Source organism: Squalius cephalus (genome assembly GCF_949319135.1).
Source record: "Squalius cephalus genome assembly, chromosome: 9".
Classification (NCBI taxonomy): Eukaryota; Metazoa; Chordata; class Actinopteri; order Cypriniformes; family Leuciscidae; genus Squalius; species Squalius cephalus.
This window is the reverse complement of record NC_137130.1, coordinates 5,783,658-5,807,320: the sequence shown is the minus strand read 5'-3', so window position 1 is coordinate 5,807,320 and position 23,663 is coordinate 5,783,658. Positions and strand designations below refer to the sequence as shown.

Genomic DNA, 23,663 nt, shown 5'->3' with positions numbered 1-23,663 from the left:
GCTCTCGCGGCAAGTGCACAGCACCAGAGATCTTGAAGGCAATTGCAAGATAATGGATAAGTAGGCTACATAATTAAATTCACAAATATTACACAATTTAAACATTATTCAAATACATCGCCTAGGCTACTGGAGTTACTAAAACAATCTTTGTCAAAGAATACACTTGTTTGTTCACAGTTTGAGCGCTCATGTTTCCATTTGTTTCATCTCAAGATCTGAGGTGAATTATCCTGGAGCACTAAATGATATTCAAAGTCACATTACACACTTTTAACATTAAATTAAGCACATAAACAGTACCTGAGATTATCATTGCCACACTTTGTGTTTGTTATTCCAGCGCGACGTCGCAGAAAAATAGAAACCGTTTCTAAAATAGAATCGTTGCGTGTCGCCGTCACTGCTGGTTAGGACAAAAACTCTGATTAACATGGAAAAGATATTTTTTATCATGTGCCGTGGCGTTGTGGCGCGTGTAGTTAGGACACGGTGTTAAACAGAATTCAAATCTGCTGTAAAACAGCTCTAAAAGGACAGAAACAGCCATTATTCAGCTGAAATCAGTTCAGTGTTGATTCAGTTTGGTTCAATAACTGTCAAAAGTTCATCAATTATGGAATGAGTTCAATTCAGCTTAATCGGCTATAAAGCAGCTGCAGAAAACAGTGATGTCATCATCAAGCTCAGTTCAGTTCAGTTCTTACTTGTCAATAGTGTCAGTGCAGTCGAGTCAATAATACTGCTGAACATTAAGTGTCCCCAACTAAGCAAGCCTGTATAAAGCGCTATATAAATAAAGGTGAATTGACTAAAAATGCTATATACAGGAAGCTCACTGGGTTTCATGTTTACACTGCCTGGATCACAGAAATGTTTTCTAATGAAAAGAGAGAGACAGTTTGACCTTTCAAACGTAATCTTAACTTTAAATAAATATTAATGCGGTAGGACAGATAACCTCAGGTAAGCAAGTATGCCCAAACACAAAAAGTGTCAGTCCACGTACGTATGTGTTTAGAGAGGTCTGCCAGGGGTCAGGTATAGTTCCTGAAGCATTGATACTTTCATTAAAGTATGGAGGGAGTGGCGCAGAGGTCAGTGGTACTCTACACAGAGAACACACTGTTTTCTGCTGGCCAGCAGGACACTGGAATGTGGGGAGGGATTGTGGGTAACTTTCACTGCACCGCATACCTTATCAGATAATTACAGAGCGGAGGCGGGAGGGGAAACCCTGCTGGCGGTCTGTCACAACGCAAACCAGGCGGTAACTGTGTCGAACAGATCTGTGCTGTTGTCCCAACACTAATGCATAGGAAGTGACACTTCATTCAATGGAGTGATTCAGAGAATATGGGCTCGGTTCAAAATAGCATACCAACATATGAATATTTCTATTTGTACAGCAAAGACATGCCAAGAAAAAATTACTTGAAATTAAAAATTAAAAAATAAAATTGAATTACTATTATATACTATTAAAATATAATTACTAAAACTATACATTTTAAAATGAAAACTTAAAAAAATATTAAATAAAAAACAATTCAAAATAGTAATAAAACTGTAATATCTTAATGACAATAAAATAATGTCACAAGCTGCACACAAAAACAAACCTGAACAGGAATCATACTAAAAGCTTAATCAGTCTGAGGAATGATTCACTGAATCAAATGGAACGGTTACTGAATCAACATCTGACACACTGAACAGAAAGCTACTGTATCGTCGCTTCTCATGATGTCTGTCGTGAAATGGAGTCTTATGTTCAAAAATGACCGAATTTTTAATTTTTTTTTTAATGACATGATTGTCCTATATTTTAGTTCGTTAATGTTTTTTATTTAATATTTTATATTTTTAGGTGATTTTATGGTACTGAAATAAGTTTATGCAGTAGTTATAATCCATTTATTCACTTTTTGAGCATGGACCTGAAAGTGAAATTACCATCTTAAACGGTCATAAATCTGTAATGCTTTGGAGCACAGACTTATTTTGGTCTCTTTTTAAAGAAAACACTTGGCAGAGTATTTATGAAGTGAAAAAAAGTGCACTTGAAAACATTTTACATTCATTGTTATGAAAAATACAATTTTAAATTTGTATATGAAATACATATTTTCCAAAACACTTTCTACTCTAAAACTGTGAGAAAATCAAAGCCATAAATCTAAACAAGCTGTGTTCCAAATCTGTGTATGATATCTAAAAAAAAAACAAATGAGCTTTCAGTAACATGTTTGGGTGCAGTACCAAACTTTCCAATAAATGAAATTTGTCTCCCATTCATTTCCAATGTGAACAATACAAGTGTGAATTTTTACTTTTTCGAATGTCCATGATTTGTGTGTGTGTGTGTGTGTGTGTGTGTGTGTGTGTGTGTGTGTGTGTGTGTGTGTGTTCACACAGCAAGTGCCAAAACCTTTACGTACCATTCTGATGAAGTAAAAAATTCTAAAATAAATAACTAAATAAAGCAAAATGATTTGATCAAAAATGACCAAATAGCACCAGAATATTCTAAGGGCAAAAATACAATTTAATGCAGGGGTTTTCACAGCACCTAAATATATATATATATATATATATATTTTTTTTTTTTTTTTTTTTAATATTGTTATTTTCACATTTTCCATGGAGCCTTAGGAGTAACGGACTGAATCAACCGTTTGAAACCCCCTGATTTAATGTTTTTGAATTATCAAAACCAAACCCCACTTTTTCACTTATTATTTTTAAAGAAAAGTGGGAAGTATAAAGTGTAAGATACACAGCACATTCATTCACTAAGAAGTTACTAATGCATACTGAGCATAACCTATGGCTAGCAAAACACCTAATCACTTTTCGTATTCTTAACCTTGAGACAGTTCATGTAGCCATTTTGCTATGAATAAAAGCATAGTAAAGTTTGGAGAGGAACACAATAGCACCATGCCTAATTTATCTAATTCTATCTAGAACATAAACTAACTGAATGAAACCCACTAGGCTGCAATTGTTCAAATGATGGAACAAATTTCACAGTTTGCTGGCTTGTGTCCTATCTGCTCTCTGCTCTCTGCTCTCTGGAACAGGCCAAAAAAACACCGTCACAATGGAAAGTGTGTGATCCGACAACCAAATAATATTTTACATGGACTTCAAACGGATACAGGACCAGTATCAAATTTGGCTTTCAGAAATGCAAGGCATGTTACAATATGTGCTTCTCATTAGTAACTGATACTAAATACATTGAAATAAAAATAACTTGGTTGATTATGAGTTTAAAAGACAATTATGTTTTCTCATAAATCTGATGTTAATTATTTTAAATAACTTCTATTTCTGAAGTTTGGTGCACTAGCTTGAGGGTTATATTTACTTTGTAAACCCTGTCATGTATTGGACGAGTGACTCTTTGTTAAAATGATTGTCCATTTCAATACTCTACAAGCAATAAAAATCCTTCTTCCCCTCATGCTAAGCCTGGCATTGTGCTACACTTCTATTTCCTCTCAACGTTAACAAGCATGACATGCTAGTCCACAAAGAAGACTCAAACCCAGGTGTTACACAACATTCGTTCTTCAGAACAACGCTTCACAAACGCTGAGGGGGAGGGCTGAGAACGGGAGGACTTTCTTTCTATCTCTTACTTCCTTTAGAAAACCTATACCACCAATGAATCTGCAAGAACAAGCCAATCCAACACAAAGAGCAATACAAAAGCTTCAACCATAATAAAACATAAAAAAAAATCAATTGGTTTAAATGCTACAAGTGAATGTAGGCATCACAACATTATGATGCACAGATTGATAATGGATTTTCAAATTTAGATTTGCTAAAGCTCACATTTAACAACATTATTAAATTCATGTTTTAAAGATCAACTTTAAATGAGAGTTAGATGATGTAATCTAAGGGTACGTTTACACGACAACGATATACTAAAAACGGCAAAGATTTGCCTCCCCCTCCCGCCTTTGCATTTTTTGTGTACAGCCGTCAACTCGCACAGATCCACAAACACGACTAAAAACGCTGTATTCTGCTGCCAGGACTTCTATAAACTGAACACGTAACATGCATGCGCATGACGTCACTGTTTTCAAAAATTTGTGTTTTTGTCGTTTACACAGAGAAAATAAGAGTAGAGTTTTCAAAAACTTGAACTTTGAACTTTTAAATTAATAATACAATGTTTTGTTGGGCATAAAGCATTAAATTTAGTCCTTGATTTTAATATGTATTAAATAATATTACATATATTTAAGACTTAATAAAATCAAATTGTGTGTGTGTGTGTGTGTGTGTGTGCGTGTGGGCATGTGTTCAATGTAAAAAAATAAATCTTTAAAATTACATGATATTTGAAAAAAAAAAATTTTACCTTACAAAATATGCAATATATGTAAGGGAAATATGCATCAATTAATCAAAAATCAAAAATTGAAAATAGAAAATAGACTGAACACAACAATTGAATTTTCAAAAATGTAAATCAAAAAATCTCAGGTATGTCGTTTGTGCTTATTCTCAGAGCAATTTTCATACTAAGTATGAAATGTAATGTATAATAATGTAATGTTTAAATTGCATGTGATATAGAAAATCTAGGATCAAGCTAATCATTTTAACTGAACAAATCTCTTATCTTTCTCACGAACACCCCAACCTCTTTAATTGGTTTTTGATTAGACAGCCTGTGTAGGAGTGGGACTGCGACCTAAAAAACTCCATCGGATGCTAAGATCCATTGCAAAGCCAATTAATCAGTCAGTACACTGAGAGATCCAAGACTGCACACTTTCCCCAACGACAACAAATCTATTACAATCCCTATAGATTTGCCTCAGCTGCCAAAAACCGTACAGTGCGCACCCAGAGAGATCGCTCTGACAGGTAGAGTTTGACCTGTTCAATCTATGTGTAGCTAGAGGCTAAGGGTCTAAAAATAAAAGAAGGCATTCATGGAGAAACAAACATGACACTGACCACAAAGTTAGAGATGAGCGCCATTTAAAAAAAAAACACAAAGAGGGGTGAGGCACAACTGAAGATGACTTTTTAACCGGCACATGTTCCTACACCTGACTGGCCATGTTTTTCACTCAGGAACCTTTTGTGTCCAGCACAATCGCTCTGCGATAGCACAAAAGCCCAGGCAGCCGTGTGTGGAATGGCTGAATGGCGTTACTGGGGAAAGAGAAGCTCGGCCCTTTAGATGTTCTCTGCGGCAGTCGGACAGGAATACTGCGAGCGAGCGCTGAGATAAGACCAAAACATTGAGCTGAATCCCTGACAGGAGGGAATGTGTTTCAGCTGGGCGCTGACAGATCATCCAGAATATCCCAGTGGGATGGGAATGGGCTATAAAAACAGCAAACACTTGCCAAGAGTCATCTGAACTCTGAAAACAACAAGTCCCCGTTTCAAAAAGAGGCATAATTAAAAGGAATAAAAATGAAAAATGTATCTTTTTTTTTTTTTTTTTACCAGGTAGGTCAGTTGAGAACAAGTTCTCATTTACAACTGCGATCTGGCCAAGACAAAGCAAAGCAGTGCGACAAAAACAACAACACAGAGTTACACATGGGAAATGAACAAACGTAGAACGTACAGTCAATAACACAATAGAAAATCTATATACAGAGTGCAAATGTAATGCAAAATGCAGTAAGGTTAGGAAGATAGGACAATAAATAGGCCATAGTGGCGAAATAGATTAGCATTAACACTGGAATGATGGAATATTTGTTTACTCTCATGTCATTCTAAAGAATCTTCATGCATGTCTTTTACAGACAGTGATAGACCAAAAGTTCTCACAGAAAGCCATTGTATGGCTTCAGAAGACTTAGAATAAAATCTAATAGGCCCCGTTAACACCTGGTATTGAGATGTGTTTTGGTCGATCGGATCACAAGTAGACGAGGGAGACACATTCCCGTTTACGCCTGGTGTTTTAATCTGTCTCTTTTGTCCACTTTGGTAAGTTTTTTCGTCTTCAAACCAAACTTGGGTCTTCATTCAACAAAGTTTAAATCCCGTCAGCGCGCTTCCCATAATGTTTACGCGTTAGGTCAGTAGGCGGAGAGTAGACGGTCTTTTGTGGCTGTTCGAACACATTCAAGCTTTCGACTACCTCTGGAAATGGTCGAAAGTAAACGAGCGCAAAAGGTTTTAGAACCCGCATCTTAATACCAGGTGTAAACAGGCCATAGACTTCTTTTTAATGGTAAATTGAAGAATGAATCTCATTCTTTTAAAGCACCACTAGTGGCAATAGAATTGTAATCTTTAATTTTTTTGAGCAGCCTGACTAGGCCGGATATAGCTATATAGAGTGTTGCAGGAACGAGTCCTACAATGTGGAAAGTTATAAGTTAGCCTTTTTTTTGCATTTCCAGTTTCATCATCCCAGATTATTTGTTTAATGAGGTTTTAGCTAAATGCCTTTAAAATTCAAAAAAGTTGTGTTAATTTGTGAAGATTACCTTACTGAACAAAACGTGTAAGAACCATTAACTTCTGTTGGTCACAGAGCTTATTTTCTGGAATAATCCAAAAGCTTATGGAAAAATCCTGGGGTTTTGTAGAGGGAACCAGAGTGAGGAAATTCAAAGTTGGCCTACAAAAATACATCACTGCAGTACAGTGTTGAAAAACTTGTTTGAAAACAGTCACTATTTTTGCAATTCTGTATAGTCATAGTGCCACTTTAACACAGAAAAGAACACACAACTGCAAGGCATAAATTCTTGCAGATAGGAAACACATTAAAACATCAAAGATGTTTAGATGCACAATGTGTGCTTGGAATTTCTTTCCTCCTAATACAAGTATATGTTATGATTTAAGTGTAAGCATCTTTCCATAACCCCAAATCAGCCCTAGGATTTATAAACTCACGACCACAATTTATAAAATCCCACATTTTTGTTCTGACAAGTTTGAAAGAGGAAGTTTGGGGTGTGCCTTGCTGAATCCCATTAAGGGAGCGGTGCTTTATTACGCCGTCTAAAGTAGGTTCAGTGCTCATGCCGTGCTCTTACAAGTGGTCTGATAAACAAGTACATGAACCCATAGTTTTTCCCTATGGATCTACCTGGTGCAGGTAACTAGTCAGTCACTCCCTCCCATCCAAATCCCTGGAATTTCCACCTCCCTTCTCCTGACGGCCTTCCCCACCCCTCTCTAATCCCACCACAGATCTGTCTGTGTGATTTATTTCCACTGGAGGGATGAAAGGAAGCCTAAGAGGTTTGGGCACCGCTGGTTAGCTGTGATCTACAACAACCAGTCAATCAAATCTCATTCTCAATTTCTTGCAGTGTGAATTTTCCTTCATATCAGCAGTAATGCGGCTTATAGAATATTACAAACATTGTGATGTAATCTGAAGTCTTCCTTGGAATTTGTAATTATGGCATGACGTGCGTTCAAGTGATTTTGATTTAAACGAAACAGATGCGTTTGGCAATTTCGTGTTTTTTGTTTTGCTTTTTCACTTATTGGCAAAACAAGCAAATTATGTGTATTAGGTGTGTAAATGATGAATCATGTGTCTATTTTATCAGGCATGTCCTGCCCCACAGCATGATGGGAAATTGTTTAAGCCTGTCGCCCAAATAACCTGCATGATCGCAATTCTTTATCGACAGAACAAAAAAAATGGCAACACAATCTCATATCAATTCATAACTATTTTACGTTTTGGCAAATTACTGGCTAAATCGGGTGACTAGGTATGTCTGAGGCCCCAGTGCTTAGGCCCCAGTGACGCGGTTATGTGTAGAGGTGGACTTTCAGGCTTACTTTTTTTTCCCAAAAAAATCATACATTTTCATACAATTCAAATTCATACGAAATTGCTACCTCATAAAAGCATAAAATAAGTTTTCCCCTAAGATCAGGTTGAAAAAAGCGTACAAAAAAAGTTGAGCAACCAACATTCACAATTAAAACTTGATTATGACCATTATGACAAGTCAAGCTTAAAGAAAATCCTGTTTTTCACCCTAAAAATAAAATGGTTGTAATGTGCACTTAGATAAGATCATTCTGACATGGCGAAGGCAGAATGATCCAAATATGTTTATGGTTGAAAGTATGTGCAGTATTCAAATATTTACTATTATTTATATTTCAAATCTACATCTCTGAGCTAATCTTCTCATTCAAAGCATATGCACATATTTATTAATTTGCACATCCTCTTGCAATCCAATGCATTAAGCATGCAAGGCCTATATTTTGTACTTATTGCACACTGCTCAGCATTTATATGATTAAAATCATATTAAAAATAATAACACACTGATTTCCCCCAGGGAATCAAGTTCTATCTTAACCAAATGTTAATGGGAAAAAAATTATTAAGGCATGCTCATTCTTACATGCATTTGAACCTGCAGTAGCAGAGATCTCTAGTCTCACTAAAAAAGTAAATTAATCTTCTAAAAATTAATGCACATTCCTCTCATGAAATGAATGCCACAGGTTCATCGTCATCAAAGTAATGCAACATTAATGGAATAGTTCACCTAAAAATTTAAATTCTGTCGTCATTACATATTCACCCTTGTGTCTGCGAGCAAGTAAACACCATAAAAGTAGTAGAAAAAAGCCATGTAAAGACATGTCTGTGTTGCCACAGGAAAAAAACAAAAAACAAAAACAGCATACAGTTTTGGAATGACATGAGCAAATAATGACAGAATTTCATTTTTGAGTGAACATTTGGCCTTTTTTTGCTGATGACTGCAATTGCTAACAATTTTTTGGCTGTACCCCTGCAAAGTTCACATGACAGAAGCATAATTCAGTATAGCCCTAGTAGACCCTGTAACCACTGCTCTGATGAAAGGTAATTATAACTATCTACTAGGTAGAAAATAGTTTATTCTGATTATTAGATTAATAAATGTAACTATTTATTAAATATTACCTATTATACCCTTTTACAAAGTCTTGATTTTGTTTTTGGGGTCTGGTAGAATAGGTTTTCATGTTTGAATGTTCAAAAAACACATTATTTTCAACATATTTTACATTATTGCAGCACCTATTTTCCAAGTCTGTCAGTAACGCTCTGTTTAGTTCCTGTCTCTATGAAGCCCCTCTTTCCGAAAAGCGTAATGTGCTCTGATTGGTCAGCTGGACCAGTGCGATGTGATTGGTCAACCGCTTCGAGTATGTTTGAGAAATATCAAGCCCCTTTCCTAGTTACAAGTTTTAACACACTTCTAGCACAACTCAACCTGGCCTCGTGCATTTTTTTTTTTTTTTTTTTTTATATGCCTTGGGCGGAATTATTTAAATGAGGAATATTGTGACGTGTTCGTTTGAAAACTCTACAATCAAGGCGTTTCAATGAGTTGCTTACTAATTTTGGGAATAACTCCCTTTGGAGTGGACTTTGTGCTTTGTTACTTTGCAGGCATTTTTCATGCTCAAACAGCAACAGCACACTAAAGAAAGTTGAAATTGTAAACAAGCATAATAGGTCCTCTTTGAACCTTTGTGTCTAATCATATCCTGTTGCCACTACTTCATAAAAAGCATTAAGTCAGCTTTATAAAGACATGCAAAATATCAGGGTGACCCAGCTTTGTGGAACCCCATGTCACAGTGTTACCAAAAATGAAAGATGACTATCGGAATATGGGAGCAACATTCCTTCCAGAGTTCTGGTCCCTTTCTGAGAGCAAAGCAACAATGTGGGGCTTGTTGCTCCAACCCTTCTGCCCCAAGTAACGCCATGACTGACCTTCTAAATCTGACCCCACCACCCAGGGCAGACCACCCCATCAGAACAGTCCCATGTAAGACGTATTTGATTGTTGCACATACAGTACATAGTGAACTTTTCCCTGAAATATAGCAAGCAATTCAACAGAGCTGACTGTGTTTACATGCACAAGAATATTCCATTATTAATCAGAATTCAGTCTGTTTTGATTATGTAAGTGTCATGTAAACACATGAACCAATAGCTTGTAGGCATTTCAGAACAATCTGAACAATGAAGATGATGTGCATGTAAATGTGGTCAGTATGTGAAATAACAACATAAAACCAAAAGGCCTATAAATAGATCCCATGTGGCAGGAACGCACAAATTTCCAATCTGGATTCCATCCGTAATTAAACTGTGCAATGATGCAACTCATTCATTGATCCAAATGTGAACAGAACACTATTGTCTAAGCTTAGTCTTGGATTTGCCCTGATTTCTCACTGTCTGGTCATGTAGGAGATGTGTTTACCCTGTGAGGTCTGAACAGGAGATCCTGGGTTTGTTTTTCATACATAACTGTATAGGTGGGGTTTTTGTTACAAATCTAAAATCTGTCAACACATTAAGCACTTTAACATTCAAACATTTAGACAAACTTGACTGAAAGTATGTTTCTCATGATCTTAAAAACCTTTTGATCTTTAAAGGCGTATACATAAATGCTTTAAATTAGTTTTATAGCCTAAATTCTGCGTTTCCGAAATGTACAATGGTTGGACCAGATATCGAAAAGCAGTCAACAAGTAGCCAGAATACATGGTGGTTTCCAGAGATTAATTTATTTATTTATTAAGGGACAGTATTTGTTTGCTAGACTTGATTATGGAGCATTTTATTATATAATATTATTTATAAATAAATGTAAAATGTCATAAATTTAAATAAATACGGTAATTAAATACATTTTTAAACAACATTTATGAAAATCAAATCAGCATTAAATCTAAAAGTAGCTTTAAGTAGGCTAATGTACAAGACAGAATAATATAGGCCTAATATAAATGTATGTTAAACAAAAAATTTATAATCTAAGCATACCTTGAATCATCATTATTAAAATCATCCCGGCACAATTAGCACCTCATGAAGTTGGCTGAGACAATGTCCAGAGATGTGTATTTCTAAAATATTAGATAGTTTTGATTCGTTCGGCCACTACATAAGGTGTATCCAAACTCTTGACTGTTGTGCATGTTCTATTAGTTAAAGGCAATAAATAAATAAATAAATAAATACACATTTAAAAATATACGACACCTGTATGACCAAGATTAATCTTTCTGAGAAAAAAGTTAATTAAAACAAAAACTATATTTTCTCAACCAATGTACATTTATAGCTTCACTGTCAAGTTCACAGCACAACGTCAAGAACTTTCGATGGACTAGAATGTTCCTGCATGAACCCATGTGCGCCTTACCTTAGATAACAGCCTCTTTTCCTCTTTCTTTTTCTCCACATGCTGATCCAAAGGCATCTGCAGAAAATCGTCTTCACAGCAGATGAAGCTCACGGTGCATCCCATCCAGACAGGTTCAGGTGAGCGTCCTTACGACCCATTCAACGCGAGCGTTCTCGTGACTATTCCTCCTGAAGGTCAGCACGGCAGGTACAAACACTCGCGCGCATTTCAGCCAAAGAGATCCAACAGGCGTTATTCCTTTAGCATCGGCGCCTCCGCGTACGATGTTCCTTTTGCCCACAGAAGTCCCATTCAGAATGACGCAGTGAGGCAGTAGGAAGAGGAAGGATTGGAGTCTGAGGGGAAAAAAAGTTTGAAAACTGTGTGTACCTCGCGCACACGCCTCCAGAGCTGCAGGAAACGCAACTGGCGTTCAATGCAAACAGAGGCTAATGCTCTTGTGATGTGTCGCATAGCGCAGACAACTGCGCAGGTACACTACCTATCGACTAGTACGGTCTCTCAAACCTTCAAGTTATAACTTTCAAATTTCACGCTTTTCAAACTATTTATAACTTTCAGCCAATGCTTTGTCAAGGCCACCTGGCAGCTTGCTTTTATGGACTTTCCTTTTCTAGTTGTCAATAGAGTTGTAAGCGGCGAGATCAAAGCAATATAATCAACACGTGTTTAATCCGTACATGCAGTTACTGATCCGTCACTGATCCCGTCATACTTTTCATTTGCCACCCCAACATTAAAGGTTCAGAGGCTAGAATATCTTGGCTGGGAATTTTCAGCTTGCATTCCTACTTAATGTGCCATTTGTGATGGGGTTATGTTTGTCATTCAAACCTGTGATGTCAGTCAGAATATCTCGAACAAATGGTGCATGGACAGCTATTTATAAAAATACACTGCATAAAATGTCTTGTTTAAACTTATGTTAGAAATTAATTATTAAGCTAGTACATAAAAATGTCTCTACAGTAAGTGTACAATAAGGATTTATATTAAGAGCTGTCGAATTAGATTTGGCCCAAAAATTCAGGCTTTCAGTCATTTGTTTTTGCATGTTTTTATGCAAAAAAAACAATGGCTCTTTTTTTACTCTTTGCATGGAATATTTCTTATTTTACGCACAGGAGAAATGAAGCTCTAGCATAAGTTCTGCTGGTAAGACTCAATTGTTACGTCACTTATTACCTTCTCATCTATCCAATCATATTCCTATACTTGTGGTATAAAAGATTGGTACTTACACACGTCTGAGTTCGCAGATGCTAACGCTTCAATTCACCTCCATCCTCCCCACCACCACCAAGATGGGTCTTTCCCTCCATCCTCCCCAACACCACCAGGATGGTCTCTTCCCTCCATCCACCCCACCACCACCAGGATGGTCCCTTCCTATACCTCGCAGGGGGTCGGCTGCACCCCTGTCTTCGTCTTCAGGCAGGATATGCAGATCCGGACCCTCGGTTTGCAAGCTACGGACGGGGCCTACTCCAAAGAACTTGATTGCTTGTTGAGCTGTTAATAAATGTTTAATTGTTACAGTATTTATTCTTTCTGAGCTTTATTCTTTTCCGAGTCTTTCTGGTAGAACTTCTGACAAAAAAAATGTAACCTAATTGACAGCACGTGTACGCACAATGATTTGTTCTTAACCTTGTTCTAATGTTATACATTTGAAGTGTTCTAAATGAGCGAGCGCATGCCTGAGGTTAGTAATGACTACATATTTTTGTATGTTACGATACTCAATGTGTCAGATTATGCGTTTTTGACTTCTAAATTCTTATCGTGACGTGGACAAGAAACATGCCAGACTACACGTTGCTTCCTGACCAATCGCCATGTGTGTGATGTCATAGAGAAGGTGGATCTAGTGACTGACTTCCTGAAACAAGAGCGTAAACAAACTACCGATGCGGCGTGTAAAGCCTTATGCTAATTCCAACACTTACCGGGTTGCTGAAACGCCTTGGCTATCATTCGCCAGCATTTATCTTTTTTCCCTCTGTCGAGGTAATCACTCGAAGAAACGTCATAAAGGCAGGAGCATTACTGACATACTGTAGCTCCACAAACATTTCCTCCATTGCATAATTCCACCTAGCAGCACCAATACCATCGTCTCTTTTCATTTCACCATGTTTGAAAACCATGTACAGAAGAGCTTCTGTGCTCCTATTGATCAACGTCACAGATGGGACAGAACCCATCATGGAGGAATGAAAAAATGAAACATGCTAGTCTTTCTGATGGCTCGTCGTGAAGCGTCACAGACTGTGTGTAGGTTGTCGTCCACTATTTGACACAGACATTTTCTTTTACAGCCTTTCGTCGCTCTCAGAAATGTGAAAGCAATGCCAAAAGTGCCATCCTCAAAACCAGTTCAAACACAATACACACTTTTATACATACCAAAATTACAGACCTTTCATTAGCCAGCTGTACATACGCATATCTGTGTTGTTATTCAAAAGAAACCTCGCAACTCAAACTATGACGCGACTTTTCTTACGGTACATTTACACAGGAACAATGTAATAAAAACGGAAACGTTTTTCCTTTGTGTTTTTGAAAAGTTGAGTACAGGCGACAATGTTGTTAAAATGATCCCCCTTCAAACGGACCCAGGAAAATGAAAAAAAGAATTAGTATTTTGCATTCCAGGCCAGTAGTTCGCAATGTCACTTAGTAAAGAAACACGTGCCTGTAGACTGAACACGTAATATGCATGCGCATACCGTCACCGTTTTCACAAATTTATGTTTTTGTAGTTTACACTGAGACAATAATGGTATTGTTTTCAAAAACTTGCACTTTGAAACCTGTTTTCAAAAGTTTGCGTTTTCATGCCCTCAAAATCTTAATCTGTAATCTCCACGATTGGTCATCTTTCGTCTGGGACAGCCCAAAATTGTACAATGTGTACCAGGCATAAATCAACAAAAAATCATGTTCACAACCATTTTATTTCTGTAATTTGACGCATTTCCAAGTTAAACTTGATTGTATCTCTCTTGAATTGATTGTAGGGCAATTCCACGCAAAACTGTCACATCCATAACGCCAACTCAATGCCATGGTATTGAGTTGGCGTTATGGATGTGACAGTTTTGCGTGGAATTGCCCTGTACTCTAAAAAAGTCAGGTCAGGTGGTTTGAGTCAGGTGGTTTGAGATGAGAGATTGTGACATCAGTCAAAAATCAAAGTCATTTCAGAGGCGGAGAACATTATTCAATTGCTTTCTTTTTGGAATGACGAGCACAGATGAATCACTCACAATAAGGCGGCATTGCGCATTCATAAAGTAAATAGGGTAATTTTTTGATCTCCCATTGAGTGTAAGCAGTGTCTGAATTTAATTAAAACTAAAGAGTCTGTTTTGTATTTAAGAAATGAATATATTAAGTATATGTGCATATTACATCATAACCAATATTTGGCTAGTACGTTCAAAGCACACAGTGGATTTTGCAGGGAGAGCGCAGCCTTGTCTGAGTTAATTAAAGACTTTTCTGATGTTTATAGGATAGCAGAAAGCTTGGTCGCCTCTTAAGTGGTCAAAAAGAGATAAACAGTGTCATGATTAAAAACATGCGTTCCTGGTCTGCCTTTACCAGCAGAAAGAGCACTTTTTTTAATCGCACTTAATGGACGATTTAAATCCCTGAATCAATACATCACTGTTTCGGCAAGCAAAGTGGACCAGATAAAAGCTTTTGGCCATAAAGTGCATGTGAGTGGAAACATACTCGATTTATTCCTAGCTGCTTTAGTGCTTGAGTTTGTGCAGTCATATTAGACTTTGCTTGCTCAGGTCGACTGGCTGAATTGCATGGACTGATAAGGCATAGCTTAAATAATGACTTCCTTCCTCAAGAGTTTGCTTGTATTCTGTCCAGCGGCTCAGTTGGTTTGTTTGGTTCTGCAGCAAGAGCTTTCTTTTTAACTGTGGGAACAAAACAGGGTTACACTTTATTTCAATGGTCCACTTTAGACATTCTACTAACTATAAGGAACTTTGTAACTACATATCAACTAACTCTCATTAGAGTATAAGTAGACTATAGACTGTTAGAAGGGTTAGGTTTTAGGGTTTGGATTTGTAGAATAAGTTTACATGTAGTTGCAAAGTATCTTAGAGTTAGTAGAATGTCTAAAGTGGACCATCAAAATCACTAAGACCATCACTTTGAGAGTGATTCCTGTGTTTCGTCAAAAAGAATCTGTTCACAAGCTATTTGTTTGAATTGGACTATACTATTTGCTCTGTATGTTAATAGTACACAAATAATTCTGCTTAATTTTTTCTTCTTTTAAATCTTGATACCTATATCTCTACATACTGCCTTAATTTTTTGAGGGTTTAAATTTGTGAATAAAATGTGTGGTCATGACTGAATTTGAAAGCCTTTTTAGTAATAGGCAAGCGTGCAATGCATCTACAAAACGAGCATGTGATGGGTTTCAGTGTTTGTGTGGATTGAAATAGAAGTGCCAGCAGATAACGGTTTGGAGAGGGTGATTTCTTTGGAGCAAAGCCCACATTTTATGAGTCTGTTTACAACCTCTATGTCAAGACCAAATTTCCTGGTTATGTCTAAGCTTACCCATCCATCTGAAGCAAACCAGCCTCATAAAAAACATCACAAACAAGTCATAGACCATGTAATATGTCCTGCTTTTAGATATATTTACACCTGTTAAAGAGAAGGAAAAAAATGGATTTTGTGGCTTTTAGTTCATGTCTTTTAGCTTTGAGTCTGCTCACAGGGGTTTTGTTTTTCTACTATTGTTGGCACTTTTAAGGAAATGTACCATATTAGTGTAGAGGTGGGATAAAACATACCATAATGAAGGATAACTACATTAGTGCCACGATAGCCAAGGTCGAGATCAAGGTCAAGCACCTCTTTCAACCCATTACTGAGTTCAATTTGTCTCTGTCCTTTTTCCATTGACCACTGATATCATTAGTGCTAAGCTCAGGCGGTCAGATGAGTCTTCTTAACTGAGAGGAATGACATCGGGATAATTGAGAGAAATCACAACGGCCCATATTTGTTCATGTGATTATCTAAGACAGAAAATGCCTAGACAATCTTCTGTTTTAGGGTGTTATTCCAGTTTTTAGCATTGTAATTAGCTATGTTTCCATCCACCTATTTTTATGCACATTTTGCTATATTGCATTAAAAAAACGGGGATGGAAACGCTAGGATGCGAATAAACATGCGCAAAAACTACGATGGAAACACATTTACTCAATAAATCCATCGATGCGCAACAAAAAAAAACATGTGACACTGCCTCGACAGAGGATGTGATTGGAGAACTGGACTAACCAGCAGACCAATTTCATTGCACATCATCTCAAATGTTGGTTTGATCATTCTGAAATGCCTGAAATAAAAATTATTTGGTTTAATTCTCTTCCATAAGTGTCTCACATGATTGCATTCCCAAACACCAGCATCCGAACGCAATAGAACATGACAGAGTTTATTGCGTTTCGTCTGCATGCTCCGAGAAGCAAGTCATTAATGATGTCGGAAAAACTTCCTTTTGTTTTAAAGATATTTTGCTCCAATTTCACAGGAAGTGCACACCCTAAGATAACTGTGTTTTTGAGGATCGGTACACACATGACCAAGTATTTCGAACACAGGACTTCCGCATGTGATCTTAAAGATAAGCCATAAGCAATCCATATTCATATAACCCATCATAACCCACTTTCCAATGTGAGCAGTTATGGAAACCAACAGTGCACAAGCAGTAAAAGCTGTAAAAAGGTTTGTGTATTAGCTTGATTCTGGGTCAGTGGATCATCTCTTTCTGATGGACGTGCTCCAGTTATCTTCACTGGCAACGTGGCTAAGTGTAATTACTTGGACTGTGTATTAAATTAATCCTATAGCACTAAGAACATCTAAGAGCATGTTCATTTGATCCGTCAGCAAAGGAGGGCCCAGTAGGGGGAAACATATCCCTGTTTCCATAGTTATTGTGGCTGTTTTCTTTTACACCTATAAGCAATTCAGCAGCATGATGATAAGAGACAACTGTAGAACCTCACATCTATTTTATTCTTACATGTATTTAGCAAGAACACATTAAATTGATCAAAATTGACAGTAAGACATTTATGTTACGAAAAAAATATTTCAAATAAATGCTGTTCTTTTGTACTTTCTATTAAATCAAAGAAACCGTAAAAAAGTATCATGGTTTAAATAAATATATATATTTTTGTAAAAAAAAAAAAAAAAAAAGTTTAGCACCAAATCAGCATATTAGAATGATTTCTGAAGGATCATGTGACACTGAAGACTGGAGAATGATGCTGAAAATTCAGCTTTGCATCACAGGAATAAATTACATTTTAAAAAATATCAAAACAAAAAACTGTTATTTTAAATTGCAATATTTCACAATGGTACAGTTTTACCATATTGATTTAAATGCAGCCTTATAAAGAGTGAGCATATAAAAAAGTGAGCATATAAAGGGACTTCCTTCAAGATCATTAAAATCCTCCTGACCACACACTTTTGAATGTGATGTAAAGTCTATTAATATGTATGGTGGTCATCATTAGCAAAGTATTTCAAACAAAAAAACTCATTGATTTTGTGGATAAAATAACATTAGAGGATAATGCACAAAAACCGGTATTAAAAAAAAGAGTCATTCAGACATTTTTTTTTTTTACTGTTTATTTCAAATCTGCAAAGTCATCTGTTACAGATGTTTCCGCACCGTCACTGAATTTCTTGCATTCACAATGGTCTTCTTTTATTGACTATTTGACCTCTGTTGTGGATTTTGTTTTTACAATTTTAGATTTTTAGCATTTTAAAAAGCAGTTACTTTGCAATGTTTTTTGTCTTTTTTTCATAGAATGGGTAACTATGGACAACAGTATTTGTTTTTCCCCACTAAACCACGCACCCATTTTATGATATGTTCCTGACTGTATCTATACTGTGTTTATAGGCCAATATTGTGAGTGTGAGAGAAAGAGAGAGAGAGAGAGAGAGAGAGAGAGATAGCGAGATAGAGATAGAGAGAGAGAGAGAGAGAGAGAGAGAGAGAGAGAGAGAGAGAGAGAGAGAGAGACATACCTGTTTATGCTGTTTTCAAAGCAATAAAGGTGTGCTGTAGATGAAACTTCACATTCCACAACTTGAAAGGAATCTTTTGGTCTGCTCCCTAAAAAGATTGCAGTGGAGATATGCTGCTTTTTCAGCGTTATTGTTCTGTGTAGTCTGCAGTATATATATATTGCTAAGAACCAACCTGCAATTGTAACATAAATCTGAAGTTATAACACAATGATTAGATGGAAGAATATAGAAAGGTGATATATATTGTATTACTGAAGGATTAGTCATACGAGATATTAATTTGCTGTAATTATTCTATTATATTCTAAAAGAACAGGTTATGTAACTTGCTCATATTTCAGAGGGCCCTGGAATCATTATCTGACCACAATACCTAATATGAGCTTTGCCCTTCACCGTCAAACGTCAGGTGGTTATTGTTGGCTCTTTGGAGTCAGTATGTTGGTCCTGCAGGCAATTTCTTTGCACCACGGGAGAAAATGAAGCTTGGAAAATCCTTTCATTTCTACTTGTGACATGTTTTGGGAAGGCTAGGCTGGCAGGATTGAAGTTGTTGTCATTGATCTTTGTGTACATTCTTTTGCCAGACTTTTCCAAGAGATGGTAATTCTACAACAGTGGAGAATGACAGGCCTCGTCATGTTTTGTTTTGTGTTAGGGTCTTGAGCAGACAGAGCTTGCATTTTTCCATCCCGTTCACTGGAATCCTACATCACCTTGGAATGGGGCTGTTATGTATTTGGGCATCTGCCTTGATAGACTTGGGCTTCTTTCCTCTCTAAGTGTTCCAGCACATTGACATGATGTCCCATAATGCACTGCTCCAATACTCTTCACTCTTCCCCTTAATTTGGAATCGGGATAATCCGATAATGTGCCCTGAGAGAACAATAGGGCTTAAAAGCAGTCTATCCCTTGGGTAGACTGGCTACAAGAGAGGCATTGTGCTTCAATGCCAAACTTAGGTAGCGCTAAGCTGATGTTTGAGTAACGTTTTACGTCGCTCTCATGACTTCCTGTCTGAGATGTTTTCTTGAACAATAAAAGCAATAAAACAATAAAACCAATTAAAATTATTTCCACCATGCTTTTAATGTGCTTTTAGAACAATATTGCACAACAATCTAATAATTATGTATAATTGTTATGAAATTGTGTATAAGGACAAGATACTGAACTAAATTATAGTTTGCTTTAAAATAAATATATATATAAAACAAAATCTAAAATTAAACTGGTCAACTGAGCCCATAATGTCCCATAATATCAGCATTAATATATTTCCTAATCCTAAAATATTCCCAGTCATCAATGGCAGTCCTGCTTTACCTTATCCTTCAAGTTTACGAACATTTATTTTAACCCTAAAACAAAGCAATACAATGCATAATTCAAAATATTCCTTCATGTTAACACAGCATATTGTGCACTATTTTTACTGGCTTTTCTAAAACGATTCTTTAAAATAAATAAATTAATATATCACACACACGCGCACACCTCATGTAACTAATCAAGGGCTTCATTAGTTGCACCAGATGTGCTTGAGCTAGAACACAAGAAATATCTGAACTGGCTAGGTTTGTTGAGTGTCACATTTGACTGCATGTTAGAAATAAGTCAAAAGAATGGTCCAAAAAGTTAAGAGAAGATATCATTGCCCTTCACAAACAAGGAACAGGATACAAAAAGATAGTGAAGGCACAAAATGTTCCTAGAGATACTTTTGGAAGCACAGTTCACAAGTTTAAAGTTAAAGGAACAGCGGTTACACTACCTGGACGGGGCAGAAAAAGGAAGCTATCAATGGAATATTCTAAAATATAATATAACGAAAATATTCAGACAGTTGATGGACCCCATTGACTTCCATAGAGTATTTTTTTTTTCCCCCACTATGGAATTCAATGGGGTCCATCAACTGTTTGGTTACCGACATTCTTCAAAATATCTTCTTTTGTGTTCAGCAGAAGAAAGAAATTCATGTAGGTTTGAAACAACTTGAGGGTGAGTAAATGATGACAGAATTTTCATTTTTAAGTGAACTATTCCTTTAAGCATGGTGGTGATGCTCTGGGGCTGCTTTGTGTCCTCTGGCACTGGAAACCTGCAGCATGTGGAAGGCAAGATGGAAATCCTATGAGAAAACATCATGCCGTCAGTGAGGAAGCTGAAGTTTGGGAGTCATTGGACCTTCCAACAGGACAATGATCCCAAGCATACCTCAAATTCCACCAAGGCTTGGTTGCAGAAGAAGTCCTGGAAGATTACACAGTGGCCATCACAGTCACCATAGAAAATCTCAGGTGGGATTTGAAGAAGGCAGTTTCAACACGCAATCCCAATAATATTACTGAAGTGGAGGCCATTGCTCATGAGGAATGGGCTTAGATTCCTCATAAACACTGCCAGAAGCTGGTGTCTGGTTATACATCTTGTTATACAAGTACTAAAGATGCTTGCCATGAAGGAGTTGAATAATTTTGACACTGCAGAAGTCATTAAAAGTAGCATTTTCAGTTGAATTTGAGGAAACCACTTGAAACATTTGTTGTGTCGAGCTATTTGAATGTTTTTTTGTTTTTTTTTTGTTCATTGCAAACAGCTGTAAGTCTGTAAATTTTACCAATAAACCTGATTAGCAATGGGGATTGAATAATTTATATATATATACTTTAAGCATAATCCTTGTAAGACTTGTACACAGACCTCATTGTCTTACACACATCCAACACACTTCAGCTTTCTTCTTAGCTGTAATCTAAGAAGGAACAAGAAAAGTGGGAAATGGTTCGGAGATATGCGGCCGATGCCCATCGCCAGAACTCCTGGGGGCCAAAGGACCACAAAAAGGCCTCTGTGGAAGAGAGATCCGGGGTCGGGCCAGTGCTGCTTTCATGTCTGGCTTTCCTAGGTCACTTAAATCTGCAGGTTATGACTGCCCAACATTCCCAGGGTGCCATTTGATACAGATGTGAATTAAAACATCCTGTAACTGATGACTGAATTACACTGAACTCATTTCACAGCTTAGCAGTCACATATATTTTATATTCCCATTGGATTCATGTAATATCAGTGACCACTGTTCTGACTATGAAAATAAGCAATAAAATAAATAAGTTTCCCATTGTGCAAACATACTACATAACCCTATAAACCCTTCTGTATTGTATTTGATATGTGAATTAAGGTCTTTAAATTATCAACATGATCAAAACTGGTTGTATGCAGTCTGCTACATGACTGTCATCTGACTGAAAGTTCATACTTTTTAAGTTCAAAAGGCCTTTATAATTATAATTTTATAATGTATAATTTTAAAAATGTCCTCCTTCTGGTTGTGGTACATGTCTCTTTTTGCTGTGAAATCCTTGACGATTCTTATAAAATAAGAGTAAGAATAACTTTTATATTGTTAGTAATATTTCAAGATGAACACTTACTGGATTGAAGCAATTTAGGTTTACTAGAGTATCCATATATAATTATTAGAAAACCATGTTGAAATGTGAGTGTCAAATATGATCCATCAGGCTTTTGAGGAACTTTTATTTGTTTATTTAATGAGCTCTCAATCATCATTGTATTGTATTGCATTGCATTATACTGTATGCCCCCCACAATTAAAACTACAGAGCTTTGACCATAAGGCTAAGCATTTAAATATCTTAATAAGACATTATTGGGAGATATAGAGTCAAAGCTAATACTTATATGCACTTTAAGTATGTAGTCTGTTATAAAGTTTGCACTGATTTACACTATAGTATCATACTATATGAGTCATAAAAGCCTGATGTATAAAATACAAACAACAGTTTAGCCACATAATTTGATTCAAACCGTGGATGGATGGATGGATGGATGGATGGATGGATGGATGGATGGATGGATGGATGGATGCGAAACGTGTTTGACAGATCACCAAATGCAGTGAGGCACAAGGAAAACAGACTGAGAGAAGCCAAGTCAAACTAAGACATACTAAAATATAACATTTACAAAATGTTACAAAATTGTCAAAAGCTGTGTGAACAGTTTTATAGTTTATGGGCAAACACACTCAACACAATCTCAGTTTAATTTGTCTCTAAGATAGATATCTGGGGGAGGAAGTACTTCACATCTTGGGGAAAATCCCAGCATGTTTCCTCATCAGTTAATGTTATTTTATAAGAAACATATGAAACAGAAACATATGAAACAGAAACATATACATATATATGTGAACTCTGTAGTATACTCAGAATGAGCAATGCACATTAAATGAGGATAAAAGGATTTTAAGTGACCCATCTCATGTACTCTACCCCTCTTATGAACTCTTATCGTCTGGAAGAAGATATAGAACTCTCCGTTATAAATGGAACAGGTTTAAAAACTATTTTGTACCAGTATTAATTAGACTGTTGAACATGAATTAGTGAAGTCTATTTATTTCTATGTGTATGAATATTTTGTGTAATTTTTTAATGTATGAGGTTTTGGCGAAATGCCGGCTATGGAGTCAAGTACAAATTTCCCTATCAGGGACAATAAAGTAAATTTCATATACATACATATATGCATATGTGCAATATATATATATATATATATATATATATATATATATATATATATATATATATATATATATATATTGTTTTACTGCAGGACCGCCCCCTTAGGTCTTCACTTTTTTTCCCTGAGGAGACGGAAGAAAAATGCTTTTAGGCAGTATCAGAGAAAAACAGATTCAGGCATTGGCCAGTCAAAGGTCAAGCTCAAGTTACGAGTGGACATTAAAACACAATTGCGTTTGGTGTTAAGAAAGCTGACATTTAAAGTCCAGGGGCTTTGCAGCAATAACCATCATCCCTTTAATCCCAATGCAAAAGCCAGGGGCGGCAATGATGTGAGGAATTTGACTTAAAGTCGACATTTGGCAGCCCGTTCAAAGGAGTCGGTTATAGTGAGGGCCTCATGCTCTATGGATATACAACTGTCCTTTCAAGAAGACATCGGGAATGTGCTTAAGCCACAAAGCAAATGCTATTCAGATGGAGACAATGTGGCTTCTGCGGTCTCTTCTTTTAATTAACACTGGATAATAATTGGGTTAAGTCAAAGGTGTTTTTAGTGTAAACTGTCATTCAGGATTCTGCGTTATAATGGACAAATCCAGTTTTCAGGATATTGTGGATCGCTTTCCCTTCACAAAACACATGTCAGCTCTAAGTTAGATTGATAAGGAGAGTCATAACTATAAGAGTGCAATACCAATTCTAAAGACTGTACATCTATCAACACCACAAAGTACCTCCATAAAAACCG

At 36.6% G+C, this 23,663-nt stretch overlaps 2 protein-coding genes across 7 annotated transcripts in view; one reads left to right on the top strand and one right to left on the bottom strand.

Annotated features, from left to right (window-relative positions):
- tns1b (tensin 1b) overlaps positions 1–11,715 on the bottom strand; it is a 228,962-nt gene extending 217,247 nt beyond the window's left edge. For all 6 annotated transcript variants that reach the window (XM_079880479.1, XM_079880488.1, XM_079880489.1 and 3 more), the window contains exon 1: positions 11,220–11,715. In XM_079880479.1, the coding sequence (XP_079736605.1) occupies positions 11,220–11,324 (105 nt within the window). In that variant the 5' untranslated portion in view covers positions 11,325–11,715. The remainder of the gene's footprint in view (positions 1–11,219) is intronic.
- Positions 1–23,663, top strand: part of mettl5 (methyltransferase 5, N6-adenosine) — a 410,912-nt gene that overhangs the window by 169,081 nt on the left and 218,168 nt on the right. The gene's annotated exons all lie outside the window — the stretch shown is intronic.